General features: G+C 30.7%; 1 protein-coding gene across 1 annotated transcript; it reads right to left on the bottom strand.

Annotated features, from left to right (window-relative positions):
* Positions 1 to 6,883: 6,883 nt before the first annotated feature.
* Positions 6,884 to 9,494, bottom strand: LOC133705867 (uncharacterized). The gene is made up of 2 exons (XM_062131274.1): positions 9,067 to 9,494; positions 6,884 to 8,455 (listed from the first exon to the last, which is right to left on the bottom strand). The coding sequence occupies exons 1-2, from the start codon at positions 9,145 to 9,147 to the stop codon at positions 7,358 to 7,360; spliced, it is 1,179 nt and encodes a 392-aa protein (XP_061987258.1). The 5' UTR covers positions 9,148 to 9,494; the 3' UTR covers positions 6,884 to 7,357.
* Between the last annotated feature and the right edge of the window lie 15,059 nt (positions 9,495 to 24,553).

Raw genomic sequence — 24,553 nt, 5'->3', positions numbered from 1 at the left:
TGAAATTGAATTTTTTTTTAATTTCATCCTACAACATTTAATTTATTTGAAATTGGCCTTACTAATTTTTTTTTTTATATTGGGTTATCTCGATCCCATGCCCATAATTGCGAGGTTTGAAGGTTAATACAGGTTAACTCAATTCTTTTTCATTGTTATGAGATTAATATAAGGTTCATGATCAGAGTCATTCTTTCAAAGATTAACACAAATTGATTTTTTTCCTTTATTTTTAAATTGAATTGTTTTAATTTTATTATTTAACATTTGATTTATTAAAAATTATCTTCATACTTTTTTTCTCGTTTTCTTTCTATTGGGTTATCCCAGTTATGTTTTAGGTTGTTTTTGTTTTACAATTTTATCCTACATAATTTTTTTTCTATCAAATTTGATTTCTATTTTTTTATTACTATCTTTTTTTTTTACAAGTTTTTTAAATTGATTTTTTTTTCATGATTTCATCATTTAAAATTAAATTAACTAGGAATTAAGATTCTTGATTCAACCCAGTTCAAGGATTTCACAATTTCCATAATCACAGAGTTTGCAAGTTAACCTAAGTTGGCTCATTTTTTTTTCAATTGCTTTTTAATTTTTTTTTTCATTTTCATCTGTCGATTTTATATTGTTTGATAACGAAACTTCATGATTTTATTCAATATGTTTTTGAACGCGGTCACCTTGTATCATAATTGGGTCAAAGATTTTGCATCTTGACCCAGATGGGCTCAGATCAAGCTTTTTCAACCCTTTTAAATTATTAGTTTTTCTTAATTTTTGTCTTTCAATATTTTATTTACTAGAGATTGAGCTTTACTTTTTTTGTTAATGGAGTTATCATGTTCTTTTTTGATTTATTAGAAATTTATTTATTCATTGTTGTTGTATTTTGTTTAATTATACTATGTAAATTATTATTTGAATAAATAACTTGAATCTCAAAATATTTTTAAACTTTTTTTTTTTTAAATCCAACCGGTTGCGAAACACGAGAGACAATCTAAGCCAATTCTAAGAGAAAGATGTGAGCTGTATTTATTTCCTTAGCTGGCGAATCAAAAAAGAAAGGGTGACCAGGGGAGATCCCGCCTGGGGTATGGCTCTTAAGAGCCTCATGGTGGCTGGCTTGTACAGCTAAGTACTTGGGCAAGTACGTTGCGGGCTGAATAAGTCATGTCCTGGGCAAGTTTAGCCTGGCTAGGTAGGTGATTGTCCACCAAGTGTACATCTTGCCACGTGCTTGCCTTGGCCCCTTGATACCACGTGTTTATCGAGATTCATTCTTAATTTAATTAATTATTAATAAAAACTAAAGATTGTATTTTTACTTTTCATCACTTCATAAAATATTATTTATTGTAATAATATTTTTTTATTTTTTAATATTTAATTTAATAATAATATTTAATTTTCATGATTTGCTGCGGTTTACTATTTATATAATTATCATAATTTCATAACCTATTTTGTGAGTTAACCTGATTGACTTGGTTTTTTTTTTTTTAATTGGAATTGTTTCAATTTTATCATTTTAAGATTAGGTTGGTTATGAATTAAATTTCATGATTTGTTTTAATGTACTTTTTATAAGATTATCTCGGTCTCATGATCTAATTCATGAGTTTTGCGGGTTAACATGAGTTGACTCGGGTTGTTTTAATGTTTTCTTTTTTATATTGATTTTTTTTCCAATTTCATTCTTCAATAATGGATTGACTGAGAATTGTACTTTATAATTTGTTTTGATTTGCTTTATATGTGGTTATCTCAGTCTTATGATCCATGTTATGAGTTAGGCAAGGTAAATCAGGTTGAACCGACTCATTTTTTGGTTTAAGTTCTATAAAGATATCCCGATATCATGACATGTATCACAAGTTTGGCGGATTAATCTGAGTTGACTCAATTCATTTTTTATTCTTTTTTTAAATTGATTTTTTTCAATTTCATCCTTCAACATTGGGTTGATTCAGAATTTAACTTCATAATTTATTTCAATTTACTTTGTATAGGGTTATTCTAGTCTCATGACCTGAGACATGGGTTAAATAGGGTAACCTAGGGTGATTTAGGTTGTTTTTTTTATGTTTGATTTCTATGAGATTATCCTAATATCATGACTCATACCATGAGTTTGGTAGTTTAACTCGGGATAACTTGATTTTTTTATCTTTATTTTTTTTTAATTTTATACTTCATAATTGAGTTAATTATGAATTGGGCTTCATAATTTTCTTTGATTTATTTTTTATGGTGTTATTCTAGTCTCGTGACTTAATTATGAATTTGACAAGTTGACTCGAATCGTTTTTATTGTCATTTTTTTAATTGATTTTTTTTCAATTTCATCATTTAACATTGGGGTGATTGAGAATTGATATTTATAATTTATTTTGATTTACTTCCTTATGGGGTTATCTTGGTCTCATAACTCAGATCATGAATTTGACAAGTTAATTTGGGTTGTTTATTTTGTCTTTTTTTTTAATTATTTTTTTTCATTTTATATTTCAATATTAGGTTGATTGAAAATTGAGCTTCATAATATGTTTTTATTTGATTTATATGAGGTTATCATAGTCTCATGACGCATGTCGTGAATTTGGCAGTTTAAACTCAAGTTGAACCGGGTCGATCTACTATGTTGTCATCTCAATATTTTTTTTTTAAAATATTGTTTTGAATTTTTTTAGTCAAACTACATTAAGTCAACCCATACATGACTTAAAAAGTTTTTATGGTGTTATCGATTTTTGAGTTGTTTTGGACTTGTCAAGACAACCAAATCACTTTAAGTCAACCCACATGTGGCTTTAAATTTTTTTCTACTATAAAAAACATTAGCAATGGTTGAATATTTTTTTTACATTACAAAAAATTGATTCGACCTGTAGCATAGTGCTGTCCAACAAGCTATAAAAAAAACTTTTTATTTTTATTTTGAGTCAACCCGTTTAACAAGTCCTTTGAAATACTATATTTTTTATATGGATATCTTGTCATGTTTTTCAATATAACATATACCAAACTATATATATATATATAGACACCCACACATACTATAGTTTATTGGCCCGCGCTTCGCAGTGGATCAATATTAATTTTTTTAAAATAAAAAATATTAAGCGTATTGAGAATATTTTAATAGTGTTATTAAACCTAACCAAGTGAGTTAATTTTTAAAACTCCACTCAACTCTTTGTCAGATCCAAACACTTTAGGCTTGGTAGCAACGTCAAATCAACAGGCCTTGGGTCTGGCAGCCATGCTAGACTCATGCGTTTTTTTTTTAATATAGAAATTCACTTATAATTGTTCTAAAAACATATTTATTTTGTATTTTCATCTTTGTTTTTTTAACTAAATATATTTTTATCTTTTCTATATTTCTTTCTTCTATTTTGGGACATTAACCACACGCATCCTTAAAATTCACTTAATTTTTTTTTATTAATCTCTAATCTTAGTGAAGAAATCATCTACAAAGTTGTACAAATTAAGATAGTCAAAGGATAATAAGTCTTTTACATATAAAATATTTTCTTTTCCAACAACATAATGTATCAATTCAAAAGTTTAAAAGTTTTCTCTTATGATCATATATTTCAAATTTTCATATATACTAATAGTTATAGTATAGAATAAACTCTCTTTGTAACAAACTTTGATAATTAGATTGTAATATCCCACATCGACGAGTGAGGACTTGGGAGAGAGCCTTATATGAGCATACTCACCTTAACTAGTAAGACGTGTTTTTAAAATTCACTCAATTTTTTTTTATTAATCTCTAATCATAGTGAAGAAATCATCTACAAAATTGTACAAATTAAGATAGTCAAAAGGATAATAAGTCTTTTACATATAAAATATTTTCTTTTCCAAAAACATTATATATCAGTTCAAAAGTTTTCTCTTATGATCATATATTTCAAATTTTCGTATATACTAATAGTTATAATGTAGAATAAACTCTTCTTGTAACAAACTTTGATAATTAGATTGTAATATCCCACATTAACAGGTGAGGACTTGGGGAAGGACTTTATATTAGCATGCTTACCTTGAGTAGTAAAATGCGTTTTGGAGCTATGCGTGGCTGCCAAGAACAAATCCATGATGCCCGTGGGCTAAAATGAACAATACCTTGTTAGTGGAGAGGGGTGTTACATTTGGTATCAAAGCCTGGCTCACTAGCTGTCCGATGGTGCCAACAGAGTCGTCGGGCTCTTTAAGGGGGATGGATTGTAATATCCAACATTGGCGGGTGAGGACTAGAGGGAGGGTCTTATATGAGCATGCTCACCTTGACTAGTAAGACGCGTTTTTGGGTCATGCGTGGCTGCCAAGAACAAATTCGTGAGGTCCGTGGGCCAAAATGGACAATATCTTGCTAGTGGGGTGGGGTGTTACATAGATCATGCAACAACATTTCAAATTTAAAAAAAAAAACATGAACACTTTAAAAAATTGTTCAACACGTGGATGGAAATATAAAATTAATATTTTCATTCACAATGCATATAAAAAAGGGAGGTTTATTTTTGAAGACTTGAAATAAATCACTTAGAACTCAATATTTTTTTTAATTATTTCCTCTTCGAATATAACAAATTTATAAAATAAATTGCACAAAAAAAAGGAGTTTGCAGTTAAATTTTATTGCATATAAATGAAAAATCATGCTTGAATGAGGTAGTGTTTGTTTTTGGAGTCCAATTACGCTTTTGAAAAAAATTTATATTTTTTGACCTAAGCGTGTGGGTCTTGCAGACCCAGACGCATAGGTTTGGCAACCATGCCAGATTTGACAAATAACAAAAAAAAAAAGAATAATCGATCGCTGACGGTAATCCAACAATTATTTGTCTACACGCGCTACACCATATGGAAGAAGACACGGTTGCACATCCAGTTAGATGACAGATAGCCAGATTTGTCTTTTTAATGACATGTGCGCCGCCCACTCGCTGGGGCGTAAGAAACACGTGCGCACATCTTTTCAATAAAAAAAAAACAAATACATCATGAAAATACTAAAACGCCTCCATGGTCTTTTTAATTACATAAAATACCTATATCAAAATAACAAATACACGGTTGCACATCCAGTTAGATGACAGATGGCCAGATTTGTCTTCTTAATGACATGTGCGCCGCCCACTCGCTGGGGCGTAAGAAACACATGCGCACATCTTTTCAATAAAAAAAAATAACAAAAACATCATGAAAATACTAAAACGCCTCCATAGTCTTTTTAATTACATAAAATACCTATATCAAAATATCAAAATACCTCCAAAGACAAAAGTTTTTTTTCTAATCTTTTATGAGGCTAAAAACGTTATTTGACTGTATTTGAAAATTAAAAAAACCTGAATATCCTTGTCGAAGAAAGCCAAAAAAATATTTATCTGCTCGCGAAAAGATAATAAATTTAAAATGAATTTATTATTACAATTCAAGTAAAAGCTTTCTCCATTTACAATGATTTCTCTATATCATTTAATTTTTGTTATAATATATATGCAGGTCTAAATAATGGATGTTGATTGTTGAATGATGCAAGTTCACCACTCACCACTTTATTCCCAATTTGAGGAAACAAGATTTTACCTTTTAGGGGTATTAAAGCTAGGAAAATATATAGGAAGCAAAAGGTAGGATATGGTTTTGATTGTATCATACATCTTTCTTCCTTCAATGTTTTTTCCTAATGGGAACTTGCACTACAAGAAAGTTTTTTAATTGCAAACACAATTTGCAATGGAGTTTGATCGCAAATATGTTATCCATAAGCAAAAGTGACGTGACATACAATATACAAAAAAGAATTTTACCAAAAACTCTCCAAATTTTAAGAACAAAAGGGTCGATTTTGTGATTGAATCAAGAAAAGATGAAAAGAATAAAATAAAATAAAATAAAAGATACTCCATACAATAAGAACATCACATTAAGAATAAAAAGCTTTGAAATACGAATTTGTTAGAGAAAATGCAATTTTAGAGAAGTTGGGAATAATATTGTCCAAATTTCTTTTACTGATGTTACCTCCACAACACTCGTGATATTTTTACCTCACCACAAAAAAATCAAACATATCTTATTGGATTGCTCAAGGCAATCTACTCCCTCCAATGTAGTTATTTTAACAATGAATATGGCTCATCAAACGAAATATGTCGATGTCATTGACCTCCAGCAGTTAAATCCCAGTGGCCGGGAGGCCAAAACCAAATTTTGTATTTGGCCGTCCAGCAAAATATTGATTATTATACACAGCAGAGTCGCAACTATTTTTTATTTCTTTATGTTTAAATATAGATGCAACGCAAAGACAACCATGTTGGTTGACATAAGATCAGGCCTTGCAATTTGCACTAATAAGTATATCCGCTAAATAATTAATCAAGCATCTAAAGAAGGAATAACTTGGTATGAACTGCCAGCCTCCATGCCAGACAGGCATGGCGTTTCTTTCGAAGATCAACGAGATTTGGAAAAAAGATATTAGACATGTCCATGTTACAAGGCAAACCCCGACAAAAGTAAAGGGTATCTACATGTCTCATGAACACAAAGTAAACGACAGCTTAACGATTATATCTAAAAGATGACAGTAGGTGGTAAGCATACATATGGAAACGGAAACATGCAGCATGTCCGTCTTTTGATGCTAATACGTGCCAAGGACTCAGAAAGTTATGTGGGAAGTAATTGAAGATTATTAATTTATTATGCGATAGCAACTTGCAAAAAAGTAATACTGCTCTAGATGGAAAATTTTAATTCATTGCACAAAGGTCAGGTAAGAAAAAGAGCTGTCCATAAAGAACAAACATGAAAATCTGATGAGAGAGTCAACACATAAGTGATCTAAGTAAAAACGAGATGGTATAAATCAAGAAATTAAAGTCATAAAAAAATAAAATGTATCAGAACAAAAATTCCCAATACAGGAAAATCACTGAAACCTCAAAATATTTATCGAGTTTTTGGAGAGTCAGGTTATATGAATGCTAGGAAGTACATAACAAACCGGTGACAAATAGGCTGTTTGCATCACAGCAAGTTCCCCATCCAGTAAAGTAAAGCTCCAGGTTGAATAAAACCCAAATTCCGGAAGAAAGCTATTTACATAATGTGACATTAGAAAACTCAAGAAATTACCCAACTCTTCAAACATTTCCCATATTCAGTTTTGACATCTAGCATGCTGTATCAGTCACTCATGCTGTATCAGTCACTCGCTACAGATGGAAAATGTTCAGTTGAAGCTTTCATAAGGAGTTACACAAGCTGCATCTCCACCTAACCTTTACAAAAACAGATACTGAAGTATTCAAGAGAATCACCCACTTTCTCTTAAGCAGTTCCCAGGCAAGAGAAATTTATACTTGTCAGCGTTCTCCAGAAGATATGATGGAAGATGAACAGCTGAATAGGAGTGAGGAATTGGTCCCATTTTCCCAATAATTTCCCTGAATGTGTACTCCTCAGGAAGCATATCAAATAAATCAGCACCCTTGCAAATTACTCTCTGGATTCTTTCAGGGTTCAAGTAACGTTTGAACCTGACTCTATCAACATGACTGTAAGCTTTCATCTTAAATATAAACTCGCTTATACGGCGGAAACAAAAGCTGCAGTGCCACCCTGCATCTGCCAAAATGTCATCTGCCTGGCGATAATGTGCATATCGCGTCTTGCCTGTCTGATATCTGTGGACTGAAGCTCTCCAACTTTTAATGTCCTTGAGAAACTCAAAAGAGTAAAGATAATTTTTCAGCCGGAGATGAAGAACTGAAGGAGTGTCATCACACCACCTCAAGAGATTGATAGTGTGTCTGCTCGGTATCTCATCAACATCTGACATTATAAGCAAGTCATCATCAGAAATCCCTGCTACTTTGATAAGTTGGTCCAATGCTACTCGCTGGTATGCCTCTTCGATAAATGGGTTCTCTCCTTTCTTAAACCTCCCTCCGATAGTTCCATAGGTCAACCTGGGCTCAACAAATTTAAACTGATCTCGATGGTTGGCAAAATAGAGAAGCTTTTCTTTCCCAGTGAAGGTTGAATTAGATTCAAGGAGAACAAACTGTGTAATGTAAGGGTACAATTCTTTCCATCGCAAAGCAAGGATGTCCAATTCATTACTGAATAACACTGCATCATAAACACGTCTCGGGAACTCACGAATTCCCCAACCATGGAGTTTGCAGAGGTTCTCCATCGACACATTCTCATGATAATAGTGTGGGATTTCATTGAACGTTTTTGGTGGGGATTCCCATACTGGCCGGAAAAAGGATGAGATCTTCTGTCCATGCATGTAAATACCATAGACACAGGTTGGCACGAGTATAAACAGAAGCAAATATGTCTTTAAATCCATGCCACGAAGAATACACCGGATTCTGGACATGCTCAAAATTCGCCCTGAGTCCTGCAAATTAATGGAGTTCACAATATGAGTCGAAATGATTTCAAGAAGAAACACAAAACAAAGCCAATCACTAGTAGAAAACTGATCAATCAATAAATAAATATTTTCTCCTATAAGCGTAATGCCCTGTTTGATTCCAGTAAAGAAGAGAGAATGTAACGAAAATCACTCATTAAATCCGCATCTTAAATAATTACTACCTTCTTAAACACAAAACTTATCCTTGAAAACCAGATAAAAATTGGAGACATTTCATGATCAGAGTTTCCAGACGGCAAAAATTGAGAAGACCCAAATTGTAAATTAATCAACATCTTAATTTGCTTCCATAATCTTAGTCATTAAACACAAAAACAAAGGTCTGATTTCAGATGCTCAAACTTAAAAAACCTCATCCTTGATTTTTTCAAATCCTCAAACAAGTCCCAGATTAAAATAAAAAACCTCAAAAACTCATCAATCAAAGAAAATGAAAATCCATGAAATCCCAATTCCAACAACATAATATCTATTTAATGGCATAACGAGAATTAAAAAAAAAAACGAATATCAGTAAAAAAAGAGAGAAGGCTAACGAAATCTTGCACACATCAAAATGGGTTCGAAATTACCTGGCCACAAATATCTTCACAGATATCATCACTCTTCTTGGAGCAGTAATGGCCGCCATTTTCATTCATCATCCACCACATTTTTTTTTACTAAATATTTTCTATTTTTTCTGCTCTAAAACTCAGATCAAAAACAAAAAAATGGGTTTTATCCACACCCCGGAACAACCCTCTTTTGAAATTCCCCTCCTCGATCTCCGCTTGTTTCTAGCTAGCAGCAAAACCAGTAAATTTAGCCGTTTCTCTCACTTTCTTTCTCTCTCCAAAAATGGGTTTTTCTCCCAAAAAAATCAGCCAAGCAGATAGCGTCAGCCGTCCCTCAACAATCTCTAAACTTCAGGAGCGTCTTTTTCTAATATTTTGTTTTTAAAAAATTAAAGTAATGTGGCTTCTCTGTGAATTGGGTGGCAGGCAGTTGTAAGGAAAAGTTCTGTTTTCTTATTCTATATATAGGGAGAGAGGTTAATTATTAAATGACCAAAGTCACCATCGGTTTTTTGGCTTGTTTGCTTGTAGAAGAAAATTGTCTGTGGATAATTTAGGAATTTGGTAAATATCTGGGCTTCGGTTTGGAGAGTGTCGTCGTTGGGCTCGGTCCTTCCCAACGCGTCTGTTGACTTTGTAAACTCTAAACTAACAAAACTCGTTAACTGCGAACGGCCAAGTCGTTGTCTTTCTTAATTTTCTAATTTTCAAGTGTTTTGTTTTTTTTTTTATGGTTCAACAATCGAATTAAAGTATAGAAATAATATTAATAATAAAAATAAAAATATTATATTCTTATTTGGATTATTTATGATAGTGTATTTTTCACTTTGTATCGCACTTTTTATATTTATTTGAATGCTTTACAATTATAAGTTCTATATCTTATAATTAGGTTTTTTTATAGTTTATTTTATGTTAATTGAATATATACTTGGACTGCTCATATTATGACATCAAGAGTTTGTATAGCTGTCTGCAAGACAATCCTCTTTTGTGATCGATTTGGTTTCATGATATTTGATCCAAATATATATATATATATATATATATATATATATATATATATATATATATATATATATATATCAATTGGTTTAATTCATAATAATTAAATTTTAAGCTCGGTTTATTTTTGCTTTTCAAAAATAATTTTAAAAAAATTAATTTTTTATATTTTTTTCTTTGCTTTAAATTAATATTTTTTTTAATATTTTAGATCATTTTAATGCGCTGATAGTAAAAATAAATTTAAAAAATAAAAAAAATATATTATTTTAATAATTTTTTAAATAAAAAAATATTTTAAAAAACAATCGTGTCATAAATATATACGTGTAAGAAAAATTATCTTTAATGAGCAATAAATGTTGTTTGATAACTACAATTATAGTAACATCTTCAGGCAACTGTAAAACAGTGTTGTTTGGAACGTTAAAAAAAAACAAAGTAATGTTTAGTTATTATTATCCTTAAAAAAAAAAAAAAAAAAGGATGAAGAGACATGCCTCAAAGACAAAAGTAATAAAGTTTTCTCTTCCATTAATATCTCATTAAACATTCCAAAGATCTGAACCATTAATTTTATAACCGTTAGTATGAACTATTTGATCTGAAAACTTAATAATAAAAAATTAAGAAAAGAGGGGAAAAAGAGAGTATTTAGATCTAAAAACTTTAAAACTCATAAGGTTAAATTTGTGTTTAGGAGGTTAAAATGTGTGCTTTCTTTGTGTTTTTTTATCTTTTTTTGTAAGAAAAATAAAAAATATGATTTCACATGGTTGTCGGCAAACTACCTAGACTATATATATTTATTTAATGATATTTTGAAATTGAAATAATTAATAAATTAATAATACATTCAATGAGTATTTTTTAAACTTTACATGGAATAGTAAAATAAATATTTAATTTATAATTTATCTTTGTATATTAATAGTAAAATCATGGGTTTCAAATATGTTATATATAAACACACTGATAAGAGAGAATTTGATAGATTATCTTATGATAGAGAGACTTTTTCTTGTTATCATTATCATTAGAACGAAAGAGTCTTTTTTGTTTTGTTATAAGCAAAACATCCTTTTTTCCTCATTTCTCACCCATATCCTATTTCTTTCTTATCTTTCAATGCTACTTGTGTTTTTTTTCCTTCTTCTTTTCTTCGTTTTGGATACAAGAATATAATATATTTTTTTCAAACAAAAAATTAGCACTTTAGAAAAGGGAAATGAACATTTTCCAGCATAGTTTTCAGACCCGATCCAGTTCAAGACTCGAGTTTCGGGTTTTGACTGGGTCACCGGGTCGTCCGGGTTAAATTTTTTTAAAAAAATTAAAACAACGTTATTTTAGTAAAAAAAAATAAACAAAAGTCAACGCGTTGCAACTGAGTTTTTAATCGGGTCTTGCCTGATCAGCCAGATTCCCGGGTCACACTGGGTTTTTTCTTCTCCTGTTTTTTCTTCAACTCGGCCCGGTTTCAGCCACAAGTTAGCCGAGTTCTGGGTCGACTTACTAAACTAGGCCGGGTTTTAAAACCATGTTTCATGTAAGGGAGGCCCACCGGCCCCACCCTACTTCAATGAAAAGGAGCAATCGCCTGTCGCAGTGTCTTTTCTATTCTATCTCAAAATAAATCCCAAACATTATGTAATAAATATTCCGATTATTTGTAATTTACAAATTGTAATTGTTGCAGTCACATTCGATGAAGCATTGTTTTAAAAGTCTACCTCGTTCGACTAAGATGGTTTATAACGCGGGTTAATTTTTAATTTTTTAAAATAATTATTTTTATTTTATTAAAAATTAAATTGTATTTATTTTTGAATAGTTTTGATACACTAATCTTAAAAATAATTTTTTTAAAATAAAAAAATATTTTATTTTAATATATTTCAACATAAAAAACACTTTAAAAAACAACCGTAATCATACTCCTAAACATGTCCTAAATAACTCGTTTAAAAATCTTGGTTAATTTATAATTCAATCAATTCAACAAAACCTAGTTAAAACTTAGTAATTTTGTTTAAAATAATATTATTTTTATGTTTTTATAAAACCATTTAATTTATGAATTCACTCGGGTTAGTTAACAGTTCAGGTTTAAAAACTCTACAAAGAACATCCAAATGTCAGAGATTTTTAATGCCTAGCAAAGGAATAAGGAATAAGATACTTTCCATTTGTAACAAACTAGTAAAGTGCTTTCATTCATTTATCGTATAGCCAAAACTTGTGAGAAATGGTGGGACAAAGTAATTAACGAAGTTGGTCGATGAAGGGTCTAACTTATAGTTTTCAGATTCGATCCGGTTTAAGATTCAAGTTTTGAATTTTAATTGGGTTACTAGATCATTAAAAATCAAAACGATATTGTTTTAGTAAAAGAAAAAAAAAATAAACGAGTTGCAACCGGATTTTTGACCGGATCTTGCCGGGTCAACCCATCAGGTCAACCGGGTCACACCGAATTTTTTCTTCTCCTATTTTGTCTTCAACCCGTCCCGGTTTCAGTCCCGGATCGGCCGGATCCCGGGTCAACTACCGGGCCAGGTTTCAAAACTATGGTATAAATAGTGCCATATATTTGGTGACTAATCCTATTAAAATTGTTTTTTCTTCATATTACTTTGATATTTACTTGAGACAATTAAAATCTAATTATTAATATTTTTACATAAATATTATGTGCAGAAAAGTAGCACTTTTTTTTTTATTTCTTTATCAAGTAATATTTAAAATTTTTATATCAGATTGTACATATCATTTAACTATTTGAAGCGCTTTCGATTTTTATTTTTAATTATCCATGAAATTTTTACACCAAAGGCCCTCTCAATTTTCTTATCACATCAACTCTATTAAAATTTAAATCTACTAAACGTCTAGCGTTCAAGCAGTTTTATTTGTGGGTTTTAAAAGCCGTGTTTCACTAAAAACAAAATATTAAATTAATATGTTTTTTAATATTTTTTTATAGTTTTAATGTATTAATTTAAAAAAAATTAAATTTTTTTTTTATCTATTTTTAAATTAAAAATACTTTTAAAAAACATATTGCACCATAATACCAAACACACACGTAAATTATGTTTATTTTTGGAATCCAACCGTGTTTTTGAAAAATTTTAATTTTTTTTTCAAATTAATCTCTATTTTTTTTGTAATTTTAAATTATTTTGATATACTTATGTCAAAAATGAATTTTTTTTAAAACATATTATTTTAAAGTAAACGAAAAATATTTTAAAAAATAACATCTACAACAATCCCGAACACGCTTATAAACAATCACACACCAATCTTCACATAAAATATTGGAAATCATTCTCCATTACAAATTTTTTTTTTTAATTTTACAGGAAAGTTTGAAATCAACAAAGAAAACATAATCATAAATACATTTAAACTTATGATGTATTTAAACTTATGATGTGTTTGGTATTGTGAATACTTTTATGTTACGGTTTGAAAATATAATTTTATAATAATTAATTTTAGTTGAGATTAGTTTAATAAATTAAAGTGTTTGGTTAATAATATAGTTAAGATTGAGATTGAATAAAAATTAATTTTATATCCTTAATTAATATGCTTTTTATATTGAGATTTTATTGTAAAGTAACTTAAAACAACACACACACTTAAAATTCTTCTGTGATTTCATTTTTTCTAGATTTTTACTTGTATGCTGTTCTATTATTATCCATTCAGTTTACAAGAAATAGCTTTGTCAGAATTCATAATTACCTTCACACATGAGTTAATGCAAAAGCAGCAGCTAAATCTAGGTATGGACCCAAATAAAAAACAGTCATTTTACAGGAAGCGAAACCCAGGTAACCTAAACTAATCAAACAAACAAAGCTCCATCACACATGAGTTAATGCAAAATTTATCAAAATTCTAAAAGAAAAAAGTAACTGCCTTTAAGAACAGGTTTCGATCGAAAAATTAATTAAATCATTCCAACGATGTAACTTGAACAATATATTTCGGTTGCATACTTGTAATAAAATTTGTTTAAGAAAAGCAAACAAGACCAATCAAACATAAATTATTAGTAGCGACAATTAATCAGAAAAAAATAATCAATCAAGCATAATATAAATTGAAATATGTAGTTAATTAAAATAATTTTTCGGATGGAGAGGAAGAATTGTTGATTTAAAAAACAACCTGAAACCTGGGAGACCAAGAGACCAAATGATGAACAATTCAAAGGAAATATAATTCACCCAGGATAAAAGATGCCTTTTAACCCTAATCTTTTTAGATATCCAATCCACTACCTTAATTGCAATTTTATAAATCATTTTTAGTGCTTTTGCAGTAATATGAAATTCTTTTTTTGTGCTCAAAACACAACCATGTTATTGAATACAGTAAACTTAACATACTCCGACCATTGTCTTTAAGAGGGAAGTAAATTTATGTCGTTTTCTTTTCCAGATTTGAATGTTTGGTTAATGGTAAATTTGCATTCAGTAATAGATTGGGGACTGGCTTGAAATCTCTATCATAGTGGCACGACTGCTGTGAGCAAACCCCTTTAAGGTTACTTTACTTATCTTGTTGGCTCTCAGACACGTGTCACTTTTCTTTTTTTTTTGGCTTAAATGGATTTGTTTTGCTATTGTTACACATGGCAAGTTCGGGGGCCTTCGAGGCAGCGGTAATTTTGGACTGGAGCTGTGTTTTTTTTTATAAAAAAAAATGACTTGATCTTGATTTTAATTTTTAAGTAGTAGAAGCAGCACATGGCAAATGTCAGATATAACTTGTGGACTCGTCCGAAAAGAATTGAGGTTTATTTTTTAATTATCAATAGATTTGCAAGCTTTTTATTAAAATGATAATTTGTTTTTGTTTTTTTTTTAACATAGTTGAGTTTAGATTGGATTTGATTAAATAAATTATATCTTATTAAAAAATCAGTTCAGATTAATTAAAATTTACCATATTAATATCTTATTAGATTTTAAAAAATTCCAACTCAAATTACACTCCGTATCTTTATTTTTTAAAGTAAACGCACTCACCAAGTTTAATAAAATACGACACACAGACACATGAGGCTTGTAGCTCAGTGGCCTTGGCAGGCTTTGCCCTGCCTGAGTGCCCTGGTTCGAGCTCTCGTGTGTACCCAGCACATGAGGGTTTAATTGCTGTGGTCAATTTGTGTGACTTGTTCCGCCCCCGTCCCGGGTTCGACCCTCTATGTGTATGCTTGTCACTCCCGCGGTGCCTTACCTGCTCCTGGGCTTGCAGGATGTCTAGCGGGGCGTGAGGAATAATCGTGGTGCGCGTAAGCTGACCCGGACACCCCACGATAAAAAAAAAATTACGACACACAGTATGAGTGCAAGAGAAGAAGTCTTTATTGACCTGGTGTTGCTATCTAATTAATAACAAGTTGAACGGATGGTTTTTGTTCAAAACTGTGTAGTAGGCTATCTTATATAGAAATATGCACGCAGGAAAAAGAATGGAACAATGGAGCTATTGATGAAGTCTTCGAGCTCCATTTCCAGGAAAGCTTCATCAAAATGGCAAAAGGATGCGAGAAAATCAGGATTGCTAACACTCCTCGTCCAAAACCTGGATTAATCGGTGGAGGCTGCAATTGATTTTATCTTTGTTATATCAAATTCAATTGTTGCCAAGATAAAACCAATCAAATACTTGGTGTTGAGGATTAGGTCAAATAACACTGCCCATCCAAGTTAATTTATCATTGAATTTGTACATGCCCCCATCTGCATGGCGTCCAAGTTGGCCACCAAGTATGTGAACATCATGGTGACATGACATCACTTCAATCAAGGGTGAGAGTTACTTGTTTCCATAAATTAATTAACCCAAAAGAGGATGAGTCGTAAAAAGGCCTTAATAAAAAAAAAAAAAATTTACTTTGAAAAACAAGTTTTTGGATCCGTCTAGTAGTAATTCGATATTTCTTGAAAAGATTCTGTAAATGACCTCTAAACTTTACAGTAATCCATATTCTAATCTCAATATTCCATATATATTGTGATTGCGTGGCATGTAAAATGGTGTTGATTCTGTGGTTTTTCCACTTTCTCGGAGGCCAGGAGGAGACGAATGCTTGAGTTTGGTTGGTTTAGATTAATTCATCAATCCTTTCCTTGTTTCGAAGATGAACCAAAATTATTACGAAGAACTTCAACCTATAGGATGCTATTTTCTGAGCTCAAAATTAGTAATCAAAGATATATTTTAATTAATTGATAAATGATTATTCAAAAAATGAAAAGTCAACCCATAATAGTTGTGGCCAATTAATACCTCGTGGGGTTGCGGTGTAATTATTTTTTTTATTAAAATTTTTTTTTCAAATTAAATTTTTAAAGTATTTTACGATTGTTTTAATATATTAATGTTAAAAATAAATTTTAATATATATATAAAATTATTTTAATATATTTTCAAATAAAAAAACTCTTAAAAAAAAAACTTATATTAAAATCTTAAATACTCCCTTTAAATCCACTACAACTTTGACAAAGTTAAGAACATTGGTTCATTTTTAGGACTCTAAATAACCCAAAAAGTAGGTCTTTCTATGAACCTTCAAGTTCACTAATTTAGGAAACTTCAAATTCCTATCATGTAAACAAATCTGAGCTGTGAAGGACATATGGAAGACAAATAGGTGGTTCAATTGAATGATTTCTCTTCAATGCAGGAAGACGAAGTCAATTCCATGTAAACATTGAACAGGCCAGCTATTCATTAGCAAGTTCCATGATGCCTTAATGGAATTGGCGCTGTGTCCTTTGCAGTGGGTGATTTGGTCAAAGTAAGCAACTACTAAGTTAACCACAATGGTTGACAGTATTAAATTGAGTGTGGATTCATCACATGGAGGTCCCTTTCACGTTCAAGCCTTAACCAGTAAGGTGGAGCCTCCGCGCTCCGTTGATTTACGAAAAAAATATCATACCTAGCCCTAGTGGTGTTTGTGGAAATTTCAACGCGGCAATATATACGAGAAATTAAATTAATTTGGAGGATTCAAGACAGAATCATATATATATATATATGAGGTCAATCAGCAGTAAGCTTGGAAGTGATAGCATATGCTATATGTTCATATTTTGACACATTTGCCATAAAACAAATGAAAGATGATATAGTCAGGTTTATTGCAGGGTTTACCGCGAGTGCTGGTAACAAAAATGCTATCACAGCTAAACCATGGGCTAGTTGTAAAGATTGGCTTGTAGTTAAGCAAGGGTATTCAACAACTAGATTTTGGCTCGCAAATTGCTGAGCAGCTCTTATCTAGCTATATATCAAGAGGAAGAGTAAAAGTAATTTGTTATTTTGGGGGATGTTTCAAAAAAATAAAAAATATTATTTTGATATGTTTCCAAGTAAAAAATATTTTAAAAAATAATTAGTACTACGGTAACTACACTTACCAATACCCTTAATTTTTAATTTTATTTTCTTAGGAACTCAAAAGTCACATTACATTTGTATAGAGAGACGGATTCCTGTACAGATTGGCTAACAAATTCTGAAGCGGGTCTTGTTCATGAATCTGTATTTTTGCGTGTGTGTTGAAGCTCATATGAGACTTCATGACGTAAATAATCTAAATCAAAATAGACCAGTAAAATGGATGCAGCTTTTATTGAATTATTTATTTTAAATAGTTGAAATGAATTATTTAAAGAGAAAAGTGTGGATTATGGTAGCGTGTGACTTGGACTACTGATTTGGACATGCATATTGATGCTATATCGAAATTTGTAACGTTTACGTGTCTTTGTCTTTGTTCTAATTATTACGTAAGCTGTAAGCTGTGTGTATATATATATATATATTAGATAATTATACTTAGTTTTATTTACTAAAGAGTATGAAAATGCATTCATTTCCTCTCCATTTACCGAAACAAGGGGCTTAAAAGAATGATTAAACAGCGACGGAGACTTCTTTGTATGTATAGTCTTGATATTTTTGTTAAAGAAAGATCGATAGAAATATCTTAGATGCCCCAGCAACAAACACTTGGTTATGATTATCCTCGTAGTCCTCGTCAAGAAGTGATCATTAATTTATTTGAATTAAATGATTTTAATATATGTATAATTAGGCACGCGTACAAGACAATGAATTCCTAATCTCTCTAACGTGCATTCAATCAATTTCAGATCCTACGATGTGGTCTGCAAGGTATCTCAAGGCAATGTGCTGCTGCTGCTGCTGCTTCCACAGACGTCTATTTTATATATATGCGTTCTTCTTCAAACAAATTCGGCTAATATTTGCCCTTTGCCGTAGGTTGCAGGAACGACGTTAAAACGGCAGATTAAAGATAAGAAAAGAATGACAGTAAAGCAACTGCGTTTCCATTGCAGAAGTTATTAGACAGTCTATTTCTTATGAAACAAAGTCAATGTGTTGCTGTCTTAATGGTGTGTTGTAACAGGCACTGATCCTAGTTATAGGGTTTGCCTTTGTAAAATATTTTCTTATATTATCAGATTACATACATGGTTGCAACAAATGTGTAATGAAACGAAACAGATTTTCCTGTTTAATTCACCATTACTTAAATTGAGACAGGAGTATTTTCATATACAGTACTGGATTAATATTCCTGTAATAATTTTAAAATATTCTTTAATTAACAACGTACGTAATGTAACTGATAATGTATTTTCTTACAAAAATATTATTACTAGCCATGAGTTTGATTACAATATATTATTTTGATGATGATAAAATAAGTACGACAAATATAATTAAGTACTCTTTGATATATCATCATACATAAAATATATATTTAAATAATTGATTGTATAAATGGTTTATGATACTATTGATAGCACAGATTATTTGCAAATATTTCAAACACAATTTTCTCAACTATCATAAATTTTACACTTCGCAAACGAAAATGAAAATGAAAACTTGGCTTTTTCTCTACCCTTTTCATCCTGAAAAGCAGCACTAAGAATAATTTTATTGGAATTTAATAGATAATGACATGAATGGACTTCAACAAATAAAAGATTTTGATACTTGATAAGGTTTTTGATAAAATTTACTAGCAAAAAATCAGGTTTGTTCAACTAAAAGTCTCATAAATTTTACATTTCGTAAACAAAAAACGAAAATGAAAACTTGGTTTTTTCTCTACCCCTTCATTCTGGAAAGCAGCACATAGAGAATAATTTTATTGGAATCTAATAGATAATGACATGAATGGACTTGAACAAATAAAAGATTTTAATACTTGATAAGGTTTTTGGTAAAATTCATTGGCAAAAAATTAGGTTTGATCAACTAAAAATCTTATAAATTTTACATTTCGCAAATGAAAATGAAAATGAAAACTTGGCTTTTTCTCTACTCTCTTATGTCAAAGAACCAATTTAACTTAAAAGTTTAAGTTGTTAGGTGAAGTCCCAAGATATGGTTTATATTAGTTTCTAACACACCTTTTTAAGTGAAAGTCTTTTGAGCTTGAAACTTGTACATACTCATATTACCTTGTGCTTAATTTTTATCAAATAAATAGGGATGATGAAATTCGAACTCATAACTGCTTGATCATCAAGGCTCTGATATCATGTTAAAGAACCAATTCAACCCAAAAGCTTAAGCTATTAGACGAGGCCTCAAAATATGATTTATATTATTTTCTGACACTTTCATCTTGAAAAGCACTAGCACTAGAGAATACTTTTATCGGAATTTAATAAATGATGACCTGAATGAACTTGAACAAACAAAAGATTTTTATACTTGATAATGTTTTTGGTAAAATTCATTGGCAAAAAATCAAGTTTGATCAACTAAAAGTCTCATATATTTTATATTTCGGAAACGAAAATGAAAATCTGGCCGAACAAGCTAACATTTTCTCTACCCCTTTCATCCTAAAAAGCAGTGGAGAATAAATTTATCGGAATTTAATAGATAATGACCTGAATTGACTTGAACAAATAAAATATTTTTATACTTGATAATGTTTTTGGTAAAACTCATTAGCAAAAAATCAAATTTGATCTACCTAAATTCAAAATAAATAAATATTTGAAAAAAAATACATGTATACCAAACTAATTGTATACTAAATAGTTGTAAATTATAACATTCCAGTTCGGGTTATAGATACCCAATGATTACCCAAAACCCGATCGGGTCGAGTTCAGGTATAATATATCGGGTTCAGATAGTTATTTTAAGTTCATATTTAGATATAAATAGCATATAATTCAACCGTAAATGTTTATTATCATCCAAAAAATAAATATAAGCCCGTGATCATGAAAAAATAACACCAATACACAAGGAAATTTGAATAAAGCATCCTTGGAAAATTTAGAGTACCATTTTTGGACTTGAAGGGGTATCTAACTTAGGTGACTCCATGCGTGATCAAACATTCAAACTTTTGTCAGGCCCTTTGGTCCTGTTGATTCTCCAGAGCACGAGGAGTAGGCTTGGGAAAGAGAAGTCTTCTCCCCCCTCCAATCTTTGACATCAACAGGTTCAAGCAACGACAGAAAATTAGTAATCACTGATAAGACTGATGTTTTGTGAACACCTGCACACACCATTTCCATGGCGATCAATTCAATGGCCCACCACATAAAAACAACTGGGCCAACTTTATTGTTTCAAATCAGAAAATGGGCTAACTTAAGCGTTGGCAGCTTCATGAGCATGGACCATCACTGTCAAATTAAGTTGGTCTTGGGAATTTCAGGAAGGTCTGTTTTCCTATCAAGGTTCGATTACAAAACATGCCCAGCCCAATATTTGGTTAGCTAAAAAAGAAGCATGCACTGGTTTAGGTTTTATGTAAAGTGTGAAGCTTAATTTTACACGCATAGACTAGGCAAAACCCTTGAATTTACCAACGTGTTTGTTCAAATTATTCACGTTTATCCCATCTCTTAAATTTGCTCAATTAGACTTTGTGTTTTCCAATTTTTTTCTCATTTTATATTTAGGCAACTACTAGGCCTTGCATTTTTAAATTTTGTCCAGGTGGTTCTTTCCTCTAAACCTAGTAAACATGTGGATAAGTATTCTCTCTTTCTTCTATATTTTGTGTGTAATGTTACCTTTAGTTAGTGTTTTAGTACAAAGAAGAAAAATACAAAATAAGCATAAATTTATTTGTTTGAAAAGATGAAAACGAGGATATAAAGATAAAGGAGTAATAACTAAGTCTGTCTTTTTTGTTTCTAGACAATAACCAAAAGAGTCTATTTTTTTTTTTATCATCTTTCAGTATCAGCGTTTAATTTACCAAATTTAAAATAAAAGGAAGAAATTGGACAAAATTAGAGAACATAAGGTATATTGGATCAAATTTAAACATGGGATAAAATAGAATACTTCACTACCTTCTACTTGTTACTACCTGACAATCCTAGACTACCTGGATCGTGTGTACTTTGAAAGAACCAGGACGCACGTCTGCAATCATAGGCATTCTAATTCTAATACGAATGATGGTCAGGCCTAAAACCTATAATCAAGAGTTCTTAGAGACAATCTTCACATGCTTGTAGGAATGATCTTTGTCTCATGGGTGTTCTAGTCTTGTCCTTATACTTACACTTGTCCATATTCATAAACGCAAGGCCAACATGGTATTGCTAGTGGGGTTGGCTGTGCTATTCCTCTTTTGGGGCACCAACACAGCAGGTTCTATCTCCTGTCATATGGAGCCCCCGTCCTCGTCAATGTGCTTCAACTTTACTCTCTAACCCTGTGCATGGTCCAAGTGTTGCTTATTCTCGTTCGTTCGACCGACTTTTGATTTGTTATTTATGTTAGTTTTGACCAATATGGGAGCTAATTAACTTATACCATATAAAAGGCTGTGATCAAACTCAAAAAGCAAGCAAGCTTGGAGTGGTCAATGGTCATCTACTTTGTCTTGAAGCTCTGTGGGTAATGAAACAGAAAGAAAGGGAGCACCACGAGGAAATCCATGAAAAGAACAATTCAATGCTTAGATCATATTTTTTCCAACTTGAGATGGGTTAAAGGTGTTAGGCTTGTTTCGCATGTTATCTAAATATGAAATAATCTGAATCTTTATAAAGAAAATTTAACCTATCTCTAGCTAAGGAAACAACTTAACCATTAAAGCTTGCGACTACAATTCCACTCGAAAGTTTATGATTCAAATAAGAATGAGATAGGGTTTATAAATGAGGGAAAGTCACCCCTTGTGTTATATAACTCAAGTCTCATTGAACTTTTTTGTTAGAATTTCATTTAGCATAAAATAACTACCTATTCCTTAATTAGCATTGATGAAAATTCTAATAGTTGATTTGATTTCAAACCAAAACAACTTAGATTTAAAGAACAGGATTTATAATGTCATTAATAACATGTTATTAATTAAGAGGATCGTACTTTAGATGTATCCAGAAAAAAAGAGTAACTTTAGTTAGGTTAAATAACAAGAAAAAATAACTCTTGTAGAGAAAAAAAAATAATTTATTCAAGCAAGTGTCTTAACCGACCCTGGATTAACATTCATAATCCTCACAATTATTATAACGCTATGTATTGACAGGTTTATCTTTATTCGAGATTTTATCTGTCGATATATATATTATTAGACATGTTTTTTTTTTATTTTAAAAAAATCTAATATAAAATATATTTAGTTTAACCTGGTTGAATTAGTGAGTCAATACCTATTATCCATTCAAAAACTGAGTTGATTTATTTTAAATAAATAATATTTTTTAATGATGTTATTTTAGCTTTTTATAAAAACTACATTATTTTGAATTTTGAATTGAAAAAATTAACATGTTTAATTCATAATCTAGGACTTTGAGCTGCGTCACGAATCACATCAATTTTAATAACCTTACGAATCCCATTAAATGCATGTTTGTCTTTTTTTTTATTTTATTTTATTTTTCTGCCCCTCCTTTTAATAAAAAAAGATGACCAACATTTGCACCTCGCTATTGATACATGACATATCACTTTGTGGATGGGATCCTTTGACGATACCTTCTCTTTAATATTGTTGAAATATTAAACGATGATGTATTTGAAAATATAGTTCAAATTATTTTTTATTATTAAAAAATTCATCAAACAATAATAATAATAAATTTTCATCAAAAACCTGTGTACCCGCAGCTGAACCGAACAGGCGCAAAACTCAAGTTGCAATCTTGCTTTCCACAGAGAATCTTCAAGACAACGATATAATATAATGCAACTCTTGGTTAAAAAATACGTCCTTAGCCTTACAAAGGGCAATGTACCAATTTGCATCCTACGTACCTTTTGGAGATTGAGGAGCATATCAGCAATAGCAAAGTGACATGACGTCTGTAATTATCGGAAACTATCCGAAAAGCATCGAATGACACCCACACAGACACAGGAGCTCATCATCAGGGGAGAGTTTATCTTGACTACCGACGTAAGAATAGAAAAACAAAGGGCATGGCTATCTCTTTGTTTATCTTGTAATTATCTTCATATATTATTATTGAAGCTGATATGATCCACCCAGTGATTTGTAGAAGAAGGTCAAAGTTCGTGTATGTTTTTGCAAATTAAAATCAAGCTGTTATCAATGGCCAGTCGTGTCTTTCAACAGGAGGGGCAACAACCTCCAATCTCATTGGTTCTGATTAAACCTACTTCAGGAAGAACAAAGTGCTTCGGTCATCATTAAAAAAAGAAGAAGAAAAAAGCTTGGATAGACAAGTTCTTTTCTTTTCTCTTATTCTCTTTTCCTTGTATTCATCTGTCCTCACTCCCAAACAAATCAAGACAATGGACGAGCATGAGAGCCCTATTCTGTAGATTTTTTTATTAACATTTTTTTTTTAAATTTCGACCCTTGAACTCAACGATATATTAATTGATATTCTTTAATTTTGTTATATTATATCTTAAAAATACTCGGGGAAAAAATCAAATTGTTTTAAAAAGAAAGAACTATCCATTATCATTTAAATATTTAATATTATTTGAAAATTAAATTTATAGATTTTGTTTTGATTGATGGAAACTCGACTTGAGGATTTTCTTAATTCTCAAATAAAAGAAAAAAAATAAAATGGGCTTCACTAATTATAGGAGAGATACAATCCAGGGTATAAAAGACTGGGCTACTAAAGATTAATAAATCAAATGATGTCCAGAGTTTTTCCATTGCTATTTTAGATTGCATGCTTAGTTTCTTACCCTGTTTGGAGCCTTTACGATCTTCAATAGCTACCACGACGTACGGGTGCTAATATACATTTTTTTATATAAAAATAATTTTTAAAATTGCATCAATAATATGTGTTAAGAAATTGATGGCTAAATTGTAAATATAAGGATAGAGAAATAGTTAAATATTGGTAATGATTGCGGAAAATGAAATAAAATTAGAACATATTTCAAGATAAAAAGGAAGAGAGAATGAAAACAAATTATAAAATTTAGATTTCAG

This window comes from Populus nigra, chromosome 10 (genome assembly GCF_951802175.1).
Source record: "Populus nigra chromosome 10, ddPopNigr1.1, whole genome shotgun sequence".
Taxonomy (NCBI): Eukaryota; Viridiplantae; Streptophyta; class Magnoliopsida; order Malpighiales; family Salicaceae; genus Populus; species Populus nigra.
The sequence above is the reverse complement of the archived record's forward strand: the minus strand, read 5'-3'. Positions and strand labels throughout refer to the sequence as shown.